Raw genomic sequence first — 24,626 nt, 5'->3', positions numbered from 1 at the left:
TATATAAAACCGGGGATGGATATGCTAGTCTAGCATTCGAGAAAATCTCGAAGGGCAGCTAATATTTAGGGCTGATAGAATAAAATTACCACTATCAGTGGCATAGCCAGGAATTTTGTATGGGGAGGTAAGTATACAAATAAAATATATGTTTTATTTGAACTTTTTATTTTTTTCATTAATCTTGATAAAATTCTAAGGTCAACAGAGTCAATGGTGGCCCCCCGGCTATAGCCGTTTCCTGGCTAACGCCACAAACCACAATGCCGAATTAAGATTTTGTTTTTTATGGCAATTATATTATGACAGTATACTGTCAACAAATGTGATAAGGACAAGGTCATTATTATTTATTAATATTAAAATTTAGCCAATGTGGACCACTATAACGAATTATGGGCCAATAAAAATATATTTCTCGACAAAAGGCACACTACCCAAACTGACCCTGATTAAAACTAACAATACTAAACACAAACTGCTAAAAACAAGGAGATAATCTATGCATTAGGCTTTGCTTATTTTATATAGTTTTATGATCATGATCTATGCCCTTTTAGTTTTTTAATAATAGGGTCAACTGAATATAAATATTATTGTATTACCATGAAATGATTTTTATCTTTTGTACAAGACATTAATGTCACATTATACAAAATGCAATTTGGTTTTACACACATAGAATTAAACAGCAATAAAATGTATTTAAAAGAAGCAAGTGATTAACTAGTTAGTGTAATATTATTAAGATTTAATTTTTAATAATAAATATATTAATTATGTTCATCTAATGTCTTAATAATTATTACTTTTGTAGAACAATACAACATTTTACAATACAAAAATCAAACAACTAATAATAACTTTATCTACAAATAAAATTTATTTAACAATTATTTGGTTTTAACGAAATGTGTACAATTATACATATAATTTATAATTTTATATACAATATCGTTTGTCATTTGAAGTATCAAGAATAGAGGGTGAGCAAACTATTATTACAGATCTTAAATTTTATTCAGTCTTATTTCACGACAAAAAAAAAAAATTACATTAACATTTTGAATGTAGAAAGGCACAATTCGAAGTTTTACAGAAACCTTGTTTCGCATAATATTTACATAAGCGACCTCCTACTCTTCCATTTCCTGGATGCCCGCCTCTCCGATTGTATGGACCTCCTCTATTACCTCGTTGGTTATTACGGTTAATTTTGCCTCGATAAGAGTCGTAATTACCACCCCTAGGATTGTCCCATCTAGTGTGACCACGCGCGCCACCGCCTCTTTCAAAATGTGGTGGGCCATTGTTAGGAGGAGGTTGTTGTTGGCCCCAGTGTTGATCATGTTGCATTGGAGGCCCAGTTGGACCCATCCATTGGTCCTCTTGAACAGGTGGATGCTGTTGTTGTAATGGTGGGGGTGGTGGTTGCTGTTGCAGTGATAAGGGTTGAGGCTGTTGTGGCATTTGATCACCCATAAACATCTGATTATTCATCATCATCTGGTTTGGGGGAATGTACATATTGTTTGCCGGAGGACCCATTCCCATCATATTTTCAGGTGGCATACCCCAATTCATTTGATTGCCCCCAAACACAGGGAACTGAGGTTGCGGTATCATCATATTGGGCATTGGCATTATATTGTTCATTCCAATAGGAAACTCTACAATAGGAGGTTGATCACCTTTAGACTCTGGCCAAGAAATGCTAACATAATTGTAAATAGGGGCTGTATCCCCTGACATGTCTTCCAAGGGAATGTTTAATGGTTCAGAGTATGGTACTATTTCCATTTGATCAGGTTCTTCTGGTGAATCCGGTACCCTGTATAATATAATTAGGTTAGTAATGTATAATCATGGCAATTTAAAATTGACAAAATACACTCACATATTTCTAGTGAAATAAATAGCTTGCAAAACTGATTGTTCTCTAAGAGTCTGTTTCTTTTTTTCTTGACTGCCACTGCCATGTTCCATTTTTTCTTTACCAAGCTCTTCTGGTAAGTCAACTAACAAGCTATCATCTAAATACCGCCAAGGTGTCTTTGATTCCATATTATCAGCAGCATCTAAACAACAAATGTATTTATTAGTATTACTCTTTATATATTTTGGGATGTGTTATTTATTTTTTAATTTGACTATCTTACTTAATTTTCGAACAGCTATGAAATTTTGTCTTTCAACATCTCGTTCATGCATTTCCATAGCTTTAAAATTCTTTGTTACATTTACTAAAACAATTAAAAGTATAATAAATTAATTATTTTTGAAAAAGAATAAACATTTCTTATTTAGGTGAATTTTTCATAGAATAACTCTTCATTGAAATTTAACCAGGATCAGATATGAATGATGAACTAATATGAACTAACTAATTTGTTATTAATGGTATTGAGACCTACCTATTTAGCTAAATAGGTACGCTTATAGATTTTAGATTTAATTTAGTAGGTACCTTGCACATTGTACAAAGACGTAGAGTGATGAATTTATATGGGAGGGATTACATAAAATATTAAAACAAATCATGGGGCCTATAGCTCTCTTCGCCTCCCTTCCCCCAACACACCATTCAACGCTTATGATTATACATCAATTTGGTTAGGGTTCACTTGAGAAAATACTAGTAATAAGTAACAACTAAATGAAACATTGTGTGGGTACAAGATAACATAGGTATCAAAATAAAATAATAGTTATACCTCTTTCGGTTTCGTCGTGTTCAAAATAAGAAACTTTCACCAAATCGTTTTCTTGTTTCCACGAAACCGATTTTTTTGACGATTTATTTCTGACGTACACCAGAACACTTCGCATACCACTTTTGTCGTCGTTGGAATTATTCGTAGTTGATTCGTCAATAGCTTTAAATACATTCAATATTATATTAAAACATATATAGCCATATAGGTAGGTAAATTTATTAAATAAGTAATACTACTCACGACTTTTGACTTGGATTTTTTTCTCAGGTTCATCAGTATTGAGTGATTCGTTTGTAGAATCCAGTAAAGTGTCTCGATAAAACTACAAAATAAAATATAACAATGAAAATATCCATGACACATTATTTGTTAGTTAATTCTTCAAAATTGTTAAATACCTTTAGTTGTGGTGGCTTTTCAACTATCGGTTCAACATTTAACTCTGGTTCTGGATCAGGGGTCACATCATGGGAAGCAGTATTTTCCGCCGATAATGGTACGTAATCAGAAGGCGTAACCGATTCTGAAAACGACGGCGACTCATCGGCGGCGTTCGCCATGGGTTGTGGCAAAACTAAAGAATCCAAATCTAACGTTGATGGTGAATGTACTGGAGATCTAGGAGGCGATGATAAGTCAGGTTTCACAGGCGATAATGGGATAGACGATGGGGGAGAGTCTTGGTCTTTTTTAACAACATCCGGTTTAGGTTTCCGTTTTTTGGTGACTTTTGGAGCCGAGTTTAGGACATTCAACATAGCATCCATAAACAAACCACTTTCTTTGATTTTAGCTGAGAACAAAACAAATTATAAGTTAATTTCTATAAAAAAATAATCCTATTAAGTATTAACATATTATTTATATTATCAAATAACATATTGGTTGATTCGTAGATTTAGAGAATAATAAATTAATTTAATTAACACTATATTCATAATACATAATATTGAAGGCGTTGGTAAACATAACACGAACAAAGTATATTATTTATAAATGATGGCTTATTGCATTTCTATTTATATGTTCAAGTTAAAAACGTAAAACAATAAAGTAGATACAACAATTTGTGGTCGTTTTAATGTAGGTACACTAGAAATGTGTGCATAATAAAATCCGAGCAACTGCAAAAACACGATTTGTAAACATAACTTCACAATCGTTGGTATGATGTTAAAGATTTAGTTTTCTTTAGTTCAAATAAAAAAAAATCATCATACGTCGTATTCAATACACTATAAAATTAGAATTAGTAGGAATATGTTGATAAATAAAAACAATACATAATGTTTAAAATTCTTTATTCACGCATTGTACAGTGTAATATGTAAAAACATTATTTTTATACTAAAATAACCATATTTTATTGTTTTAATATTTTCACCATCAATAATTAGATCGGCGGCGAAACAAATTAAATTAGTATAACTATTATAACAATATAACGTCTAAAATACATTTCCATACATTTTTGCAATATCAAAATATTTGTAAATGAGTAATTTATTTATAAGTTCCTAAATAGTATAGAAGGTATATGTTATTTTTAACCATCTAAAAATAAGACATATCAACATATTTAACGAAGAACATACATCATACATCATTTAAAATCAATGGAGTCAAAATGTGTAATTAATTAACTATTATTGTTAAAACCGGGATATTATATTATTACATTATTATTTAGATGTTGGATTTGATTTTTCCAACGTGTACTATTAGTATTACCAACAATAATTTTGCTTTTTTATTTCAAATATATGGTGTCAATATACACAAACATATTAAAACTGTAGGTACAGTTTTTTTAAAATTAAATAAACAGACCAACAAACTGTACAAAATGATTCCTTTAAAGGTATACACTCATTATATTATAAAGTATTAACGTTTTAAGAAATTAAATTTTTTTTTCATAATTTGAATTTATTACAAAACAAAATGTTTAAAAAATTACATTTAGGGAACAACGTACTTTTTTTATTTCATATTCCCAAGCATATTTTTCTCATAATTTCAATTTCAATCATCTATAAAAATAGTATTTTAAACGAAGTTATTTGGTTATAATAAATATTAAAACTTAGATGAGCCGTGTAGTGAATCAAATTTTTTTTGGGGTACCTGATACCACACCACTAGCTCCTACTCCCATCATCTAAATTTTAAATATGTAGGTTAGTTTGTTAATTAACAGTCTTTTAAAATTTAATTTAATAAATTAAAATGTTCAGAAGAATATTCTGCTTTGGAATAAGAATGTTAAATTAATATAAGTTAAAAATGTATGTCATTCATAAAAAGTAAAAAAAAATACTTCCAAAAGCATTTAGTCTAATAACTTAGTTCAAGACCAAAGAGAAAATTGGCTTCGACAATGTTTCTGATTTTTCGTCATAAGCGGGAACATAAAAAGTATTTGTTTCTTGGTGTGGACGGCGAGTAGTAATAAAAAAATCGTTTGTATGTCCGTATAACAAAATTGTTCACATATAATTAATATGTTCTAGGCAGTCTAGAAGACTAGAACTATACGAAGACATGATAAAGATCTTTTTTTTGCACTAATATTTTTTTTACATGGTTAATGCTAACTATCAATGGAAGTGATTGTATGTCACATGTGTGCATAATTTGAGAGACTTTAGAAGGTCCCGGAGTGTTTTTTAAACCCACCTATAATGCGCACCAAGGAATTAAAGCCTCTCCATTATGGTTCAATATATTATAATATATTATAATACAATGAACCAAATAATTATCTATAGACAATTTACAGCTGATATGAGATAAATACTCGGTGACTTATATGGGACGTTATAAAATAGATACATATTATTTGAATTAAAAAGTATGTACCTATATTTGCACACAATGACTTCCATGTACCGAGAAATCCAGGAAGGGGTAATTCTTAAGCACCCCGTCTACTTACGACTATGCTGGCGGTGATAAACTTAAGACTATAATTTATTTCGCTGAAGAATATATTATTATCCCCAATTATTCTATACGAGTTGCTCATTCATAAAATATTGTTCTCCGAGTAAAAAAACTGCTAAATGACCTAGTACCTACCTTTCAATACTTTTTCAGAGAAAATAATTAATTTAAAACTAACACTATTTTTATAGAACTATTTATTAGTTTATTATTACTTAATAATACTTATTCATGAATTAATTTATCATCTCGGTTTTTTTAAATTAGTGTTTAGATCAATATTTGTGCCTATAGCTACTAGGATTTAACTAATAAAAAAATTACGAGGAATCGTGTATTAAACTATTAAATATTTAAGCCTTTAGTGAAATCTCATAAACATATAACTTAACGAGTATTTAATGTTTTATGAGTAGCACAGGAGGGGTACAAAATATTGGTCAAATAATCGGGAATCTAAATGTTATATTTTTATTAAGGATATACATTTTTAAAGCTTTTACTTTTTTAAATGACATCATATACATTTTATTTTATATTCCAAAGCAGAATATTTTTTGGAGTATTTCAATACATTTACATCGACATTTTTAATTAGTATTTTATGAGTTATAAGTTCTTAAAGTTAGATGGGCGGACCGGTAGCAGTACACAAAAAAATTTTGATCCACTTCTCAGTTCTTTAAAGCTTTAAATAGTTAGTTGTAACTAAGGCTGAGATTTCGAAGCACTTTGCATTGTTTTCCGAATCTAGCTACGTGATGTTCGTTTTGAAACATATACTTTTCATGTATTTTTGAATTAGGATAATTTTTGAGTCCCTTTTTTATTTTTAGAGCATTTAAGTTTATTAATCCAAAATTTGAATTAAAAATTTAATTTAAATAATTTTATATGCTTTTACACGATATTTATATACATTTAACAAACTATAACCACACAGGTAAATAAAAAAAAATAATGAATGGAAATAATTGTTTTTTGAGATTAAAGAAGTCCAAAACGATCAGTTCTATCTGTAAAACTTTTTTACAATCCTTTAATACATTAAAATGGTGTTATAGGATAAATAATAAAATATTATTTATTGATATTCTTAGTTTACGATTTTTATTGAGCTCGATAAAAAAAAAAATCAACTTTTATATCCATATTGGGGCCGAGTGAGAGGTTCAGGACTATATCCTACTTATCCTAACTTTCCGCAGTTCCGCGTCACAATAGAGTAACAAATGAAATTATATCACCTTTCAATGACAATCTATTTATCAGAATGAGTGATTACGTAATACGTTAAAAAAATAACGAACGTCTACATCTAGTGTCATTTTAGAGTTATTTTCGAAGATGTCAATATAACGAATCTACATATTTTCTATAGTCAACTTTTACTTAGTCCTTTCATTTTATTATTTAAATCAGTTGTCTGGTAGGTATCTCACATGATTTATTTAAATGGTAATTAAAATTTGAAACGGAAGACACATCTACAATCGATATTATTTAATATTAAATAAAACATTGTCACTTGATTATCGTACGTAAAACACATATGGCTACTAATATATAATCAAAAAAGTAGACGGTATGAAAATCACTATCCATACTTGTATCTGTCTTTTCGTTTTCATTAGATGGATATTTAAATTTATTATTACAAATCTAACTGCAGCACCTATGACATCATCGCATTTATAAGTTATCATTTGTATTATCGTAAACGTAATTTAAAATTACCACACATACATGATTAATAAAAAAAAAAAAGGTGGGCAAGTGGGTGTCGCTCTGCTGTACAGTAGGTTACTGTAATGGATGGTGTTAAATATGAATTTAATGATATAATATCATTGTATAAAAAAACAGATAATGAGCGAAGACGATTAGTCAGCCAATGATATAAGTAAGTATATTTGACGATATTATTGTAATTAATTAATTTATAAATAAGTAACCAATTTACGTGTACATTTTATACATTTTTAAACTTCAAATTTGATACATTTAGTCAAAATTCAAAGTTTAAATGATTATAAAAAAAAAATTTGTTCCTATGTAATTTTAATATTTTTCAACTGCTATAATAACAATATATTAGGAGCTTTCTATTGAATTTTCACGCTTTTTGGCCCAATAAATGAAATATTATTAATATTTATAGAAGAAAAAACTGAAACTAAAAACATTGAAATTTGAAATTGTCCATAAACAGCCCAAAAAGAGTCAACATTTTATGGTGTATAGAAAATAAAGACATAAACATTCAATGCATTTTGCATGTATCTACAACTATTTGTTTTTGAATAACAACAAAATAAGAAAATTGCTACATGAGAAACCGAGTGAATGTTGTAAAAATTTGAACTTCAAACGCTCATAAAAATTTAGTTTGAATTTCTGGTAGATTTTTTTTTATAAAATTAGACAAATTTATGAGGAATCTTGTATTTAAAAAAAAGGTTGTATAAATTTCTAACACAAAATAACTTGGACATTTTCACGATTTTAACAAAATTTGAACTTTATAAATGCTTGTAAAAAAATTGACTGTATTTTTAATATTTTTCAACTGATATTTAACAAATAACAGGAGCCTTGAATTAAATTGACAAGCTTTTTTACCCGAATATTAATTTTATTGACATTCATAGAAAAAAAAACTAAAAAAATTGGAAACTGAAAATGTCCATTAACAGTTCAAAACAAATCAAAATATTTTGAAAATTTTATCCTGTATCAAAATGCCAATATAAACAACCAGTGAAAATTGTATGTTTCTACGGTCATTTGTTTAAGACTAAAGGCAGGCGGGGACACACTGCAGCGGTGGCGGTGAATTGCTGCAGGACACATTTCACCGCTCACCGCAGCGGTAAAGCCAAGACAATAGAATTTAACACCACCGCTACCGCTGCAGTGTGTGGAGACCTATACATCAAAAACCAAAATCGATTTTATCAAAAACCGATATTGCGTAAAAAATTACGTTTTTCCTTTTTTTTTTTTTGTTTTTCCCGGCGCTTTTTAAAATTAATGAGAATTTTAAACTTCCCAATGCACCAACTAGATTCACTTTCCCATTGAACAAGATTCTGTTGGAAGAAAATTGAAGCATTATTCGACTACTTATCGTGTGCACAGACACAAATAAAAAATAAAATACACATCATTGTAAATCAAAACATTTATCGTTCCGCTCAGAATCTAAAAGCAACAATTTCTTAAGTATTAATCACATCAATATTTAGAGAATAAATTTCGTTAATAACACTGAAACAAAAGAAATATAATAATTTTTCATGCACAATTTCATTTGTTTTTCAATATTATGCCAATTTTTGGCATATTAATTATCATAATAATATAATATCGTTTTTAATTTTTTAATAAAAGTTGTGAAATTCTATATTATTGTGTTTATTTTCTTTTAATTCACATTTCGCAAACATTCTCTATGAACAGATTATTTAAAACTTTATTTTTCCTTCATTACAACTTTAAAAAAAATGTTATTATTTTTTATCTATATCATATTATTTGTATCACTTAACTTAATTAAATCAATTAAATATTTTAATGATTTATCTGATCGTAAAATTATAAAGAGTGCTTATCTGTGGCACTGTCACTGTTCCAAAAATCTTTTCTTCAAAAATAAACATATTTCTGATAAAGTATCTCTCACAACAATTCATTATCTGTCTAGTGTGTCGATAATACACGCAACATGCAAATTATTGTTTGTGAACAGTGCTCTTCTAAATTCATAGAAAGTTTAATTTACCTGATTATAAAACTGAAAGATGAGATTATTTGTATAGTATATATCATTAATTTTGAAAACTGAAAACTATAAAAATTAAACGTATCAATATTAACGGAAATCGTTATATTATATTTTATGTACTTTGTTATATTTTTAGTGTAACTTACTATTTATTTTTATATCACTGTAAATCTAAGTATTTTGTATAATTATATTTTAAATTATGAGCTGCAATACTATTTTTTCTAACTTTGAGGATGGATACTGGTGCCAATTGGATCTAGTTATCAAGTCAAAAGTAACACATTCTCAGCACTTTAGTTGCTTCTAGTTGATACTTTTAAAAGGTAAAAATGAAAAATGATCAGTTTTTATGAAAATAACAAGGAAAAGCAAAAAATGAAAATAAAGAAAATATAAATTTTTACGCAAAACCAGTTTTTGACGAAGTCAATTTTTAACTCAAAAACGAATAACCGGAGATATTTAACATTTTCAACAAATTTTTAAATTAGGACTATCTATACATAATAATATTTTCAAAATAATTTTGAATTCATCCTAATCACGAAAAAAATTCAATACATCTCCATTTTTAGGGTTTAAAAATGTAATGCAAGATTTCTTATACAATTTTTATCAGTTTGAAGTTCAAATTTATGACATTAAATAATCAAAGTACTTAACAAACGAATATAAAACAGTTCATTTTCAGACGTTATTTGTTGTTTAAAAAATGTTGATCGTTTAAACTTGAAACATTCCGATATTACTTAAATTATAATTTTCTATTGACAATGAAATTTTTAAAGTATTTATATTAAAAGTTGTCAAAGATTACTAATCAATTTAAATAAAATAGAAAATATCCTTAGAAATAGAACCTTGCGTGGAACTGCGTTCAATCTATTTTTATATGCAATGATTTATCAATGAATTCAAATTTAACACATTCATTACAGTACTCAATAAAAACTATTCACCAGGCTTTTTTTAAATTATTGATTTAGTGTTAGGTAAATAATTTATGCAAGCATAATGTACTTTTAAAATGATTTAGTATCAAAAAGTTTTTAATTTTGAAATTTAAATCAGACAATTTAAGGAAGTTTAAAGTAAGGGTTAAACTCCTTTACACTATTACGTATTTCGCAGTTTCTTTCGAAAAATGTTAACGTTTTTGTAAGACATTATTTTTTTTACATAATTTGAATTTACTTCAAAATTAACATTTTTGAACGAAAACCATAATTTTTAATTTAAAAAACAGAATAGTTTTCTAAGAATGCTTTTAAAAAAATTAATTTAGAAAGAGTTGTTTATCAGTTATAAACTTATAAGTGTTAACAGCAATTGAAGTACATTGATAAAAAAAAATAGTGATATCATAATAAAATAAGAACTAGGAAATCACTTCTGTAGTGTAGTTGGTTTCGTTAATTAATTAGTACTGTAATACTATATGTATATATGTTAAATTCAAAACTTTAAGCCATTGCATACAAAAAAGAATTCTGAGTGGATATGATCAGCCTCTACTTTTAAGGATATTTTTAATACGTATAGCACTATAACTACTTTGAATTAATATATACAAAATGTAAAAGAAGTAGTATCGATAAAAAATTCGAAAATATTAAATGAGTTTATAAGTAGGTAGACAAAACGAGCCAAACAATTTGAAATTTATGTCATGTTTAGAAAACAATAATACAAATATTTGATGAACATTTTAGGTCTCAAAGGTTGTTTATTTTTAATTAACAAAAAAATAAAATTGTTTAGCGTAAATATTCTCGTTTTGTGGTTAATTTTTTAGCAAAGACGCCAAGTACATAGGTATTTGTCTACTGGATTTTTTATAGTTTATTTCTATAGTTAGATTTCTTATTTTTTTACAGTTAACATTTTTCGTTCTACAAGAAAATATGCACAAAAACAAATTTATTGTTGAGTGGAAATATTGATGAATAATCGAATTTAGTACAAGAAGTTATATACAAGATACATAATTTTAAATTTAAATTAAAAACGGTCAACTAATAATCACCTTATAACATACTAAAGGGGTACGTCATTTATACTGTTTTTTCTGTAATATAATAATTTATTATATTGTTGCTTTCTGATAATTTTTGTATTTATAACATATAAATATATAAATTATAATTTAAAAAAACGGGATGATAAACAACTAGATGCTGCTGCAAAGTAGATTTCGAGTGTACCTTGTCATTAAGTTAAGTAGGTCAACGTAATGAAAGTGAATCATTGCATACAAAAAAATGATTCTGATAAATTAGATTATTATTCATATACTAATATATCAGTATCGGCGTACCATATATTTGTATTAATAGGTTTGTAGTATCTATAAACAGCTTAAAGTTAATAATAGCCCACCATAAATATTAAATATATTTAAGTTTATGATTAATATTTTTTTGAAAATAAATTAGCTATTAAGTTTATTATTATTTTAATGTCTAAACAATGTCCAATTTCTATGAAATTTGACTCTTTAAAAAAACATTTTGACAGTACCTATTTATGATATTTTTAATTCCTGTAAAAAAAATTATGTGACCAAGTTTAAATGTTTTTACCGATAAAGAAAAATTCTACGAATATAAAGTAAATAGAAAAAATAAAATTCAAAGATTCTTTATAAAAGTCAAATTATTTTGAAATATGCTTCAAGACTAAAAAAATTTCGTTCCAAGTTATCGTATGATTTAATTCCTGTACGAATAGTTGCGTTAATATTCCCGAGCTACTATTTCTTTACTATTTTTTCTTTTTTTTTTAACCAAATAAATAAATATATGCTATACTTTGTTAAATATGAACTAAATCAGTGTTACACAAAATAATATATAGTGATTTACAAGAACTCATACATATTTATCCTAACACATATTTTAATTTTAAATCCTCAGTTAAGGTATATTCAGCATTATCTTATTAAGTTAATTATTTAAGAAGACGCTACACGGCCATTTGTTATCTTCATTTACAAGTGCGTAACATACCAAATTTACCCTCGGGAGAACGCGTTTAGCTCAATTAATTTAAAAATTAGAGTGACTCGACCTATTATAAAACTAATGGTAAGTACATTATCTGTTTTTATGTGGGTTTTTTACGATGGTTCAATTTTTTAGTAAGTTATCTGTATATAATACAGCGTAAATGAAAAATGTTCATAACTCACTTAAAATCCGAATTATCGTAAAAACCCCACATACAAACACAGATAATATTCTAACCATTAAGTTTCATAATAGATCGATTCACTCTAAATTTTAAATTAACTGAGTTAAACGTGATATGCTGAGCGTAAATTTGCTATGTTATGAACTTGTCAGACGAAGACACCAAATATCTGTGTAGCATCATCTTAATCAAACAACTACTTCAGATAACAATGAACATGATTAAGCATTTAAGTAAATACACGTTTTCAAAATATCGATTGTATTTTCCTTTCAATCAAAAAACTTAAAATTATATTTATATTTTATGGATTTTAATTCTCTATACATCTTAAACAAAAATTGAGTTTATGCTTAGAAAATGTTATACCTTACAATACAATCCATATGCAAATGTCAGTATGTAAGTCAGTCAATATCTAGAAAACTATTTTTATTTTATTTTTAATATGCGAATATTTATCACATAATATTATAATAAATCTATGTTTCTTAAATGATTTTCAAATTAAAATATATAGTTTTATTGAAGGAGTAAAGAGTGGTGTGTATTTCTTATCTATTATAAAATATTTGAATTAAATCATATCAATTAATCATCTTTGAGAAAATGTATAGTTAATTTATAGGTGGTTATTTGAAAATTGAAGTAGGTACGTTTGGATAAATAATAGTGATTAGAATATTGAATAATGTGTCCATACTTTGCAATTGTTTTAAAGGTTCAAAGAATCTCTATACCAAATATAAACTTAGCACTTGGCGTTGAAAGGTTCAAACTTTCAAAGAATCCATATACCAAATATAAATTTAGAACTCAGCATCGACAATTGTTGGTCAGCATCTGTCACTTTCCCACCCTTAGTAAACTACAGTGCAACTTTACCACACCTAATGATTTGTTTGTGTACAGTAGGTGGGAATACTACATAAATCACAACTCACATTTCTTATTTAGTATACTGTGATATTACAAGACAATGACCATGACATACATTAACTGAAATGAACATTGACATACTTTATTTATTCATTGGAAGCTTATATTATTATTGTATGCTAACAATGTTGTCAAAACACATATAATGTTAACGTAAAGTTTGTTGTTTTTCTTTTTGCGAGATAGAAATAGTCAAAAAATGTTTACCTCAAATAGCCTATAACTACTGTTAGCGTAGTTTTGGTCCAGATTTTGGATATTAAACATATCACTATCTGTTCTTGAAAATGTTTGTAAATTAACTAAAGTAATATAAACAAAACATCTAATATACATTTAAACTTCAAATGTTTACTGTTGTAGTGTCGATGAAAAAACAATGATCGCAAGCAGCATCTTCCACGTTGTCCGTCCATTTTCATGAACCATGGGTCGTATGTAGAGATGTATGATCCACTTTCAAAGACAAATTTATATATATATGTTTATCATCTTTATAGGAATATGAAAAAATAAACAAATATTGTATCTGAAATTAGTAATGTGTTTATTTGCACGAGACACAAACATAGGTTGCGTCAGACATGCTAATAAAACTTAAAAACTAATTTAATATCACAGTTTTTACATTCTGTGTATATTTATGAAAATGAACTTCAATCCAGTGAGCCGACGCTTCTCCAAGTTATTATTACCTGGACAAATACAAAATACATAATATTTATAATGACTTAATCAAAACTAATTAATATAACTAATATTCTAGTTTTTGAAAACTAACAATACAATCGTGTAATTCTTCATTAATTTTTATTAATATATATATTTTAATCTTTGTAATCATTTAAAGCATATTTTGAATTTATATATTACACCAGCTGATCACGTGCACTTCGTTGCCTGGCAACCAATAATTATTATTATAATAGCTTCAAAACCCATGGCAACCATTTATAAACAAAAATTTCTGTTTGAGTACCTCCCGGGGTTAGGTTAGGTAATGTATCTTTTGCCCAGAGGTCTAATCTATCTCTGTACCAAATGATCTCGTACACTTCGTTGCCTGGCAATCAATAATTATTATTATAATAGCCTCAAAACCCATGGCAACCAAAGGACAGACCGACAGACAAAAATTTATTTTTATATACATAGAATATAGATATATTATCATGTATCTCAAAATTATGCACAAGTAAATGTATTTAGTCTATAGGGAGAAACATTGAAAAATTATCAACATTTTTATATTTTGTAAATTACTGGCTAATTTTTGGATATTATTGTAAAATCAATGATGATATTATCCACATAAATGTGTTCAGCGGGATTAATTTTGAGTTGTTAGCTTCAATATTTATAGTGAATTGACTTATAATCAAACTTGCAGTTAGGCACATTAATTGTGTTTGGGTGTTGGATTTTTTATGATAATTCAATTTTTATACAAGTTACAAGTACTTATGACAAACATTGCAATTTAAAAATGTACACGTGTTACAATACAATTTAAATATAAAAAATTAATTGACATAGTAACACAAAAATTGTTTTTAAAACACCTAATTGGATATTAGGTCGATTCACTTCAATACTTTAGCTAACACAATATTCGTTCTGTTGAATACAAGTTTACCATGCTGTGCATGTGTCAAATAAAAAACAAATATTGTGCTGACAACCTCCTAGAGGTAAGAACATTATCTGCATTTTGATGATACTTCAATAGTTTATGAGTTTAAATAAAATATTATTTCAAAACTATTGGAACTCGCTTAAAAATCGAAAAGAGCATGTTTTTACCAAGTTTGATAATATATCCACTCAATCTAATGTATTTGATGTACCTAACAGAAAATATTTATGGTGTCCAAAATTGAAGTTATATATATAAAAATTAGTTATAATACTGAATGTGTCTTTATATCGCAACAAAATTTAATTACAAGCTCAAATATATCCTAAACCTTGAGATGTGGATCAACTGTTATTTAGGTTATAACTTCAGTAATGGAACTTGACTAAATTAACTATTTGAAAACTAAATAATAATCAGAAATATTCAAACCAAACCATATTAGCTGTTTTATATTTTAATAATCTATTGAATACTAATATACTAATAAAATAGTTTGAGATAACAAATAATATATATATTGATTCCATATTGTGCTAACATACAAATAAACCAGATAATTTTATCACTTACCTTATCACCGTGTTCGGCAGTTCAATTTACAATTACAAATTTCCAATATCACTGTTAAAGTCTCTTTAAGACTCTTTTCCCATGTTGTGTGAAATAGGGGGGGGGGGGTTAACTACGAATCAACCATGTGTTAAAAATGGATTTAAGTGTATACATATGTGTAAAACATTTTCATATATTCATGCATACATACATGGATACACAAAAATAAAATAAGTTTAGAGAGATCATTTCTGTAGGTGTTCCATTAGACACCTGAAGTTTATCCTGAAATGTAACTTGTCACAACAATTATTCATTCATTGTTTAAAATACATTTTCCAGAAACAAATATTGGTTGATTTATCAGTGTCAGTGCTAATAATAATAAACTTTTAGTACTTTATAGAAAACAATTATGTCATACTATAGAACAATAGACATTGTTTGAATTGTAGAAAATCGGCTTTGTCAAAGAAAAATATTCAATTAAGTAAAAATTTGTTTGATATTTTATTTAAATTTATAATCTCTTTATGTAAATATTTTATATTATAAGTTATAGTACTATTAATTATATTCTATAACTACTTAATTTAGCAATAAATAATTATTTATTCTATGCATTTAAGGGAATTTTAATCAAATAGTGACTTGAAAATAGAAAGTTTCCAAATTGTTTCAAGTCTAAATATTATTTCAAATTTATATTAAGCACTGACACTTAAGTTATGTTATCATAATTGAAGAAAAATAAATTGTAAAATATAAGAAGATCTTACGTGGTAGTTTCTTGGTGTCCGAAGGAGAGCTCTTTAGTTTCTTTTCACTTAGAGAATCTGATGGAGGCGACAAACTTCTTTTTTCAGCTTTTGATAATGGTAAAGGTGATAAACTCTTGGTTGACTTTTTAGATTGTGTTTTAGATTTAGGATGAGGCGGAGGTGGGGCTTGTTCTTCTAGACCAGTACTTCGAAATTTTGACTTAAACGTTTTAACAGTTGGTTTCTTCTCACCCACATATTCTTTTTTTTCTACATGAATAGAATAATTTTTCTTCTCTAAAATTGTCTTAGATTCTGGTAATTTAGGTTTAGAAACTGGTGGGGGTAACGGTCGCGATTCTTTTTTTATGTCTGCGCTAGAATTAGGATCACTGCTTTTTTTACTATCATTGGATAATTTTAATTTTATTAATCTTTCTGCTGATGCAAGATTTTTCAAATTTTGTTTTCTTCGACTTGTAAGTTTGGTTAAATTTGAAGTATCATTTTCTATTTGTTTGTCTTCATCAGATTTTTCATCAGTCATTTCTCCGATTATTCTTAAAAATGGATTTCCATTTTTTTCTTTTATGCGTCGTTTTTTCTCTTTGGCATCGTCAGAATCATCTTTTACCTTTTCTTTTTCGGGTTTTGGTTTTTCTTTATTTTTATCAAGATCAACTTTCATATTCAAGATATTTTTTTCTTTTTTAGTTTTATCTTTGACTTTTTCATTTTCACATTTATTCTTAGGTTTGTCAATTTTTGTTTTACAATCTGAAGTAGTACTATCATTTATTGAATCTGTTGAAACCCCAGTATCTATTATAGGTGCACTTGCAATTAAATTTCCTCCAGCTTCAGATTTTAAGTTATCCGACGTATCATGTTTTGTAAGGCTTTCTTTATCACTCATCATACTATGCCATTGTTCAGTTTTAACTACTTTTAACCATTTTTCAACTAATTGCTGTGCGAGTGATTTCACTTCTGAAATTTTAATAGAAAAAAATTATTAGAAGTACTCACCATTTTTAATTTCATACAATATCATTTTAGATATTGTAAGTGTTTTAACATTAATATATCAAATGGCAAAACTCAAATAAATTGAAATATAATACATACCTATATCAATATGGGTTTTGGATAACTTTTTGACTAATTTAGGCCCACCATTTGCTTTCAGTCGTTCCATTGTTACAGGTACAATATGAAAAATTGTTAATAGATCCTGAATTAGTATAATGTTATCAGTTTCTACAGCATCTTTTAACCAATTATAAATTAAATTCCAACCACCAGCATCCATGAATCTAAAAAAAAATAATTATAACAAATTAACTATCATATAGCATTTATTTATTAAATTAAAAAATGGGTTAATACAGATTGATTTTTTCCAATCAATAAGACTATAACATACCCCAATATATATATATATTTGAATATTTAAGAGTAAAAATATTATAATTATTAACTATAAATATAGAACTTAGGATTCAAAAATGAAGTTTTAAAAATAAAATTGTATATTTTCTGGCTTATTATAATTGGTTATATCATATTATATTGTACTATAATGTGATGCAAGTAGTTTTTATAATTTTAAAATTAATGGATAAGTATAGACATTTTATATTCTTCTAAAAAATTATTATCACCAAGTTTGTCTTGTTTGTATGCCTTTGTAGTTTTATACTTATAAAATTAAATTTTTGGATTGTAAATTGTAGGTTCAAATTACAGGGCTGGAAGGGGCTAAATCTAAACAAATTTACATAGTAACTAAAAGTAATCATAAAAACAAGTATGAAACCGCTCTGCTATACTGAAACAGTCTAGTATACTTTTTCATTGAGCATGTCACTGTAATGAATGTGTTAAATACTTAAATATGAATTTAATTAATTCATTGCACACAAAAAGTGAAGTTGATTAATATATTGAGCTAATGCACAATTAATTTGAGTTTTTTTCAAAGAAATTAACACATTCACAGCTAGTGTCATGTATATGTTACATGGTAAATATTGTTTTCACCAATTTAATATAACAACTATCAACTTTTTGTGGTCTATTCTAACAATTTAAGAGGATGTCGTAACAGCATGTGTTGTCTCCATCTTACACACGTACGACATACCAAATTTCTGTTTGCTAGTCTTAATAGGGTGCTGTGAGTTTTGATATTAGAGTGAATTAACCTATTATCAAACTTTTAAGCAACATTATCTGTGTTATCATGTTAGTTTTTTACGATATTTTAACTTTTAAGCAAGTTATGAGTATGTAAAACATGAATATTTTAAAATACTCAAATTCACTTAAAATTAAATATCATAAAAAACCAACGAAAGATAATGTTGTTACCTGTAAGTTCAATAATAACTAAGTAAATTCACTCTAATATCAAAAACTAACAGCACACTATTGACACAGGCAAACAAAAAGTTGACATGTTGTCCATGTGTAAGACGGAGAACACAAATGTGGGTTCGATGTATTTTTAAACAGCTGATTCAAATCTTTGTGACGTTAGTATTTGTATTTATTAAATAATATTTATATTAAAAGCCATTTTATGTGCCTTCTTTTCAAAGAGCTCTAGGATACAGAGCAATCTGCCTTAAATGTGTTCACATATTAGTTTTGAATAAGAATAAAAAAAAAGAAAATATTTACTGCAGTGTTATAATTTATTACTTACTATACTAGTGCTACAGTATTAAAATTGATAACTTTAATAAAATCTTTATTTAAATTTTATAAGGGTATAATCTCAAATCGTTTTATTATACCTAATTAAAAAATTAAATTTATTGAAGTTAATTTAAGCAAAATAATACCAAAATAATAAATATTACAAATATTACTATATTACTATATTTACTATATTTACTATATTTACTATATTTATTACTATATTTACTTACATATTTAATAGATGTGGAGTAGATTCTTTTAAAATAAAAACATATAAGCTTTTACTAACAATTTTTTTTGAGAATTTTGCCATCAACCTGAAAAAAAAAATGTAAATATAATAATCTGATATGTCTACACAGTTAAAATACGACAAGAAGAACAACTAACAAATATTTTTTTAACATTGTAGATTAATAAAATTATATTCTTCAAGCATGAATAATCTAATAATCTTGCAACGTTGGTAATTTAATCATCATTAAATATTTTATAAAAATAACTCATCTTAAATGACAGTGACATAGCCAGTGTGGTGAAGGGAGACTGTAACCCTCTACCCCTCAACATTTTAACAAAATTAAAAAATTAATTCTATGGTCTATGAAAATTATTGCAAATACAAATTTGGAACCTTGACATCAGTATGTTTAATTTATGGGAGGTTCTTGTTCAACCAACTCTGTAAAAAAACATTATAAGCCCCCTATCCCCAAAAAAAATCACGGTTATGCCACTATTAGATGATATACCTATGATAATGGAATAATTTACATACATTTATGTAAATATTCTACCAAACTACAAGTAACAGACAGAGTAGAAGTATATTCTGTATATAGGTTATTGTAATATTATCAGCTATATACAGAATACTTTTGTCTACTCTATCTCTATCTGTTACTAGCAGTTGATATATTTAAATTATAGAGTAATATCACTAATATAGAGATGGCGCGGCGCTTTGTATATCGACAGTCTATAGAATCAATTGAAGCCATTGAGGAAGCAGTTTACAATATCTCTATCTTCTAGCTCGCGATGTTTATCATTAACAAAATGATAATTGTCAATTAATTACATAATTTTGTAATTACCAATTATTACTAGGTATTTTGTTTATCGTTAGAATTTTTGAAAGATTTTAAATTTATTCATATTTTCTATTAATTGTATGATGCTACTAGATATTAGAACCAGGGCCTGGACCACAATTTAAAATATACAGGTTAATCAACGACCCTATGTTCATACCATAGACCTATAAACTAAATAAATGAACAGCGCATTCCACTCTGTCCTGCCATCAATGCTAAGGAATCATGTAACTGAGAAAGAAAGCAGAGGGAACAAAGAGTAAAAGAACATAAAGTAGTAAATTGCGGAGGAAATACTTCAGTAATTTTTTAGTCACACTGTAATTTACTACTTTGTTTCTTTTCTCGCCCACTCTATATCGTATCCCTGATTTCTCTCTCTAAGCGCTGTCCATTCGTTTGTAGGTCTATGGTACCAGGGATAAGACACTCTATGAATTGCTCAGATCGGGCTCAGAACAATATTCGTTATAAATTTTAAATTTGCCGCGCTAGTTTTGGAAACCTTAATAAAAACACCACGAGGCGCGTTAGCGTCGAGTCGCAGTTGCAATGAAACGCACTATAGCTCTTAACGTATCTAGTAGTCATGAATAATTGAGATACCTCTGAGAGATTTAGATAGTAAATAAACATTATATTAAAATACAATTACTGTTTTTAGCACAGTTTAGTAAAATATAAAAAGTCGACACAAAATGACACTAACTGTCAGTAAAATTCATATGAGTACATTGCATGGTCATTTTGTCATTAAGCTTAATATACGTTAACGCGCAACCATTCTATCTTAAACCGTGACACGAACTTAGATATACTCTAGTCCATGTAAACAGAACTCTATACTACACTAGGGAATAAGCTCCTACATAATTTACATTGTTATCAAGTGAAGCTCAGCTGTGGAAGGGCATACATTTTGTCAGTTGGCAAAACATTTTCTTATTTATACAAAATGTATTAGGAATAACATCGCTTTTAATGTAAAATAAAATAGTAAATGTAAAAAGATTTATATAAATACAATTTTTTTTATAAACAACCTTGAGCAGGAATTTGCCATCTAGGACTATATAGAAATCTGTTTTGTGTTTTGTCGTACGAGTTGTTGATGGCCCAATGAGGTAAAATAAGATGGCATGGAAAATGAATCCAGATTCCACTACTACACACATGTCATTTACTAGGTCTCGATCTCCAATTATTAATGATTATACCATAAATAATATTGTACTTAAACGCGTTACATTTGACTCAACCTTTTCTTTCAATAAACATTATTTAAACATAACAAAAAAATCATCAACTATATTAGATTTCATTAATAGAACTTGTCAAGATTTTACAAATTCCGATGCCTTAAAAATTCTGTATTTTTCACTAGTGCGTTCTTCTCTGGAATACAACTCGGTCGTATGGTCACCCTCTAGTGTTGTTCATATACAGAGTTTAGAAGCTATTCAAAATCGTTTTCTTCGTTTTATCTCTTACAAATGCAATATACCACGTAAAGCACACTCTCAATATACACCGTTATTAAACCAATTAAATATGACCACTCTAGCTGAAAGGAGAAAAATCATCGATTTGAAATTTCTATGTAAAATTGTTTTTTAAATTGTCCCGAATTACTCAGCTGCTTAAATTTTAATGTTCCTCATTGACGAACTAGATCTGCAAATACATTTTACATTACATTTCAAAGAACTAATTACGCACTTTGTTCACCTATTAATAGATTAATGAAAATAACTAATGACATCCAGATAGATCTATTTAGTTTTCCTTCTTTTGATTGTTTTTCTAACTATATTGCGCATCTTTAAATTATTTCTGCTACCTATATTATTATTGTCTATATTATATTTTTATATTGTTTTTATTGTTTTTAATATTATATTTTTATTATACATATACTATTTACTGTATTTCTTAATAGATTTAAGTCTACAAAATTGTTATTAAATTATAAAAAATTGTAATTGGGTTCTACCCGTTTGAATTAATAATAAATAAATAAATAAACTACCGCTCTTCGTATGCTATTTTTTTAGTGTCATATACTCATCTTATTAAAGTCTATAAATTAACTATCAAATATTATATGTATACAACTAAATAAACAATAATTATTAATTACTACTTAATTAAAATACATTTTAAAAATCTAACTTTGCCACCGGTAGCAATCTAGATCAAAATAGTGAACAGATCACGTGACTTTTGGATTCATATCGTCGGTCATGTAATAGCACTTAAATAACGGATCGATGGGCAATCATACTATCTTAAATTGTGTGTTGTACTGATGGTCAGGCGGGTTCCACCCTACATTGAGTCGGGTTACTATTATTAGCTTGTATCTATTTCCCAGACATTTCGTATACGTTTTGCTATAAGTTAAGTGTATTTGAATGTATTTGATAGTATTAGTAGAAACTGTACTCACCAGCATATAAAGTTTCAATGACGAAATTGATTTATTGAAAAAAATGACCTAACCAATATAAAACTATATTTATACAATCGGAAGTTACAAATTGTTTCCACCAGAAAGCGTTTTGTTTATTTGCTTCACCAACATCGTGTTTTAATACATTTTGACTGTTGGTTATTTTAATTTATAACACATATGTTATTAATTTAGGGCTATTTATTTATTTATACCCAAAAAAATTCACTTAAAATACCTATTTACATTATAGAATAAAAATTTGTTTTTGAAATTCAGTCGTTGATTCAATTTGAAATACAAATTTAAAAATATTTTTTCGTTATACTCCTAGAGATGAATTAAAAATGACCTAAAAAAAATGTTATAAGCAGCGTGTCAAGAATTCCAAAAAAATAATAATAAGAAAATGGATTGGAATTTGAAAATTAGTTTCTTTTTAATTCATGTGAATTGTGCACAATCTCATGCTAATACATTTGTAATGCTGTTACTAAATATTAGAATTTATTGTACTCATACTATATTATACTATATTCCAACTAAATTCAATAAATGTTAAATAAGAAAAATGTATTTAGAAAATATGATACATTTGTGGCTAACTGATAAAAAGTGCAATATTCTATACCAAATTATATGGGTGGGATAATTACTAATAGCAGTTGCCAGTAGACTTACTACCTAAATTGGTTAGTGCTTTTAAGTTGTATTATAAATAGACAATAGTACTTACGAAGATGCTACCACGTATGCGTTGTCTCCGCCTTAAAACGCATAACATAGCAAAATGTTACGTTCTGAAAAATCCATTTAACTCTGTTTTGTTTAAAGGGTATGAAGAATAGTATTGAAAAATTCTATGAATATGTATTTTTATAATTCAAATAATATGGTTTATTGAGCGGATTGAGAGTAAATACACTTATTATATATATTTTAGAAGATAAGTTAATCTATGCCTGTTTAAAAGTCAATCTTTGATATTTTAATTACTAAACTCAATAATTGAAATTCAACAAGTAAAATATTACAAGTTTCGAGCTAAATATTGGACATTGAAAATAAAATATCGACTCATATACAAGCCTAGATTAGATAAACTTCTTCTCTTCAATTTGTACACAATAGGTGTTCATACTGTAAATGTCACTCAGTAAACTAAATTATTGGAAATACGAAATTAAGTTACAGTGTTTCACTAAAATTCACATTTGTAATTAGTGTGTAAAGTGCTGCATTACTGACATGGCGGTTGCATTCCGCTATTTATTTTATACAGTCACTCACACTAATGATCACTTAATAGGCACACATTTACACAGCTGCATGTATACAATTAGAAAATTACCCATTTTTAACTCCTTAGAAACGGTCGGTATTCATACCCCTTAAGAGAATGTCAGCGCACTATTTGTTTTCTGTCTCTGATCAACGCGCAACATAGACAAAACGCATTAACGCAGAATCATTTTTTCTGTTTTTAAGTAATCCTAGAGTAAAATCACCCATTACAAAAAAGTTAGAAAATAATATTTTTGAGGGAATGACTTATTGATTTTATATTTTATTGTTATTTGACTTTGTATTCGACTTTCAAAATAAACAAAAAATGTTGTAAATTTAAATTATGTTTAAATGGTTTTGAGACAATATTTAGTGAAATCGATATGACATTTCCTAAAAAACATTATTCTCTATTTTTTATGTAATAGGTGATATAAGGCCAGATAGAGGAAACAAATAGTGTACTGACATCCTCTTAATATTAGAGTGTATTGTCAGTCGATATTATCAAATAATCAAGTAAGAATAATATTGTCTAGTGAATATCA

The 24,626-nt window shown here is 27.3% G+C and overlaps 1 protein-coding gene and 1 pseudogene across 1 annotated transcript in view; one reads left to right on the top strand and one right to left on the bottom strand.

Moving 5' to 3' along the window:
* Nucleotides 1–593: 593 nt before the first annotated feature.
* LOC132949727 (serine/threonine-protein phosphatase 1 regulatory subunit 10-like) overlaps nt 594–24,626 on the bottom strand; it is a 38,021-nt gene continuing 13,988 nt past the window's right edge. Inside the window, exons 3-11 of the mRNA XM_061020761.1 lie at nt 19,473–19,559; nt 17,665–17,852; nt 16,555–17,526; nt 3,116–3,510; nt 2,958–3,039; nt 2,715–2,876; nt 2,160–2,243; nt 1,898–2,078; nt 594–1,831 (exon numbers count right to left, since the gene is read on the bottom strand). Coding sequence (XP_060876744.1) covers nt 1,057–1,831; nt 1,898–2,078; nt 2,160–2,243; nt 2,715–2,876; nt 2,958–3,039; nt 3,116–3,510; nt 16,555–17,526; nt 17,665–17,852; nt 19,473–19,559 — 2,926 coding nt within the window. The 3' untranslated portion in view covers nt 594–1,056. The remainder of the gene's footprint in view (nt 1,832–1,897; nt 2,079–2,159; nt 2,244–2,714; nt 2,877–2,957; nt 3,040–3,115; nt 3,511–16,554; nt 17,527–17,664; nt 17,853–19,472; nt 19,560–24,626) is intronic.
* LOC132949729 (uncharacterized) lies at nt 21,147–22,751 on the top strand (annotated as a pseudogene).

Source organism: Metopolophium dirhodum, chromosome 7 (genome assembly GCF_019925205.1).
Source record: "Metopolophium dirhodum isolate CAU chromosome 7, ASM1992520v1, whole genome shotgun sequence".
In the NCBI taxonomy this organism is placed as follows: Eukaryota; Metazoa; Arthropoda; class Insecta; order Hemiptera; family Aphididae; genus Metopolophium; species Metopolophium dirhodum.
Note: the sequence above shows the minus strand (reverse complement) of the source record. Positions and strands in the feature narration are given on the sequence as shown.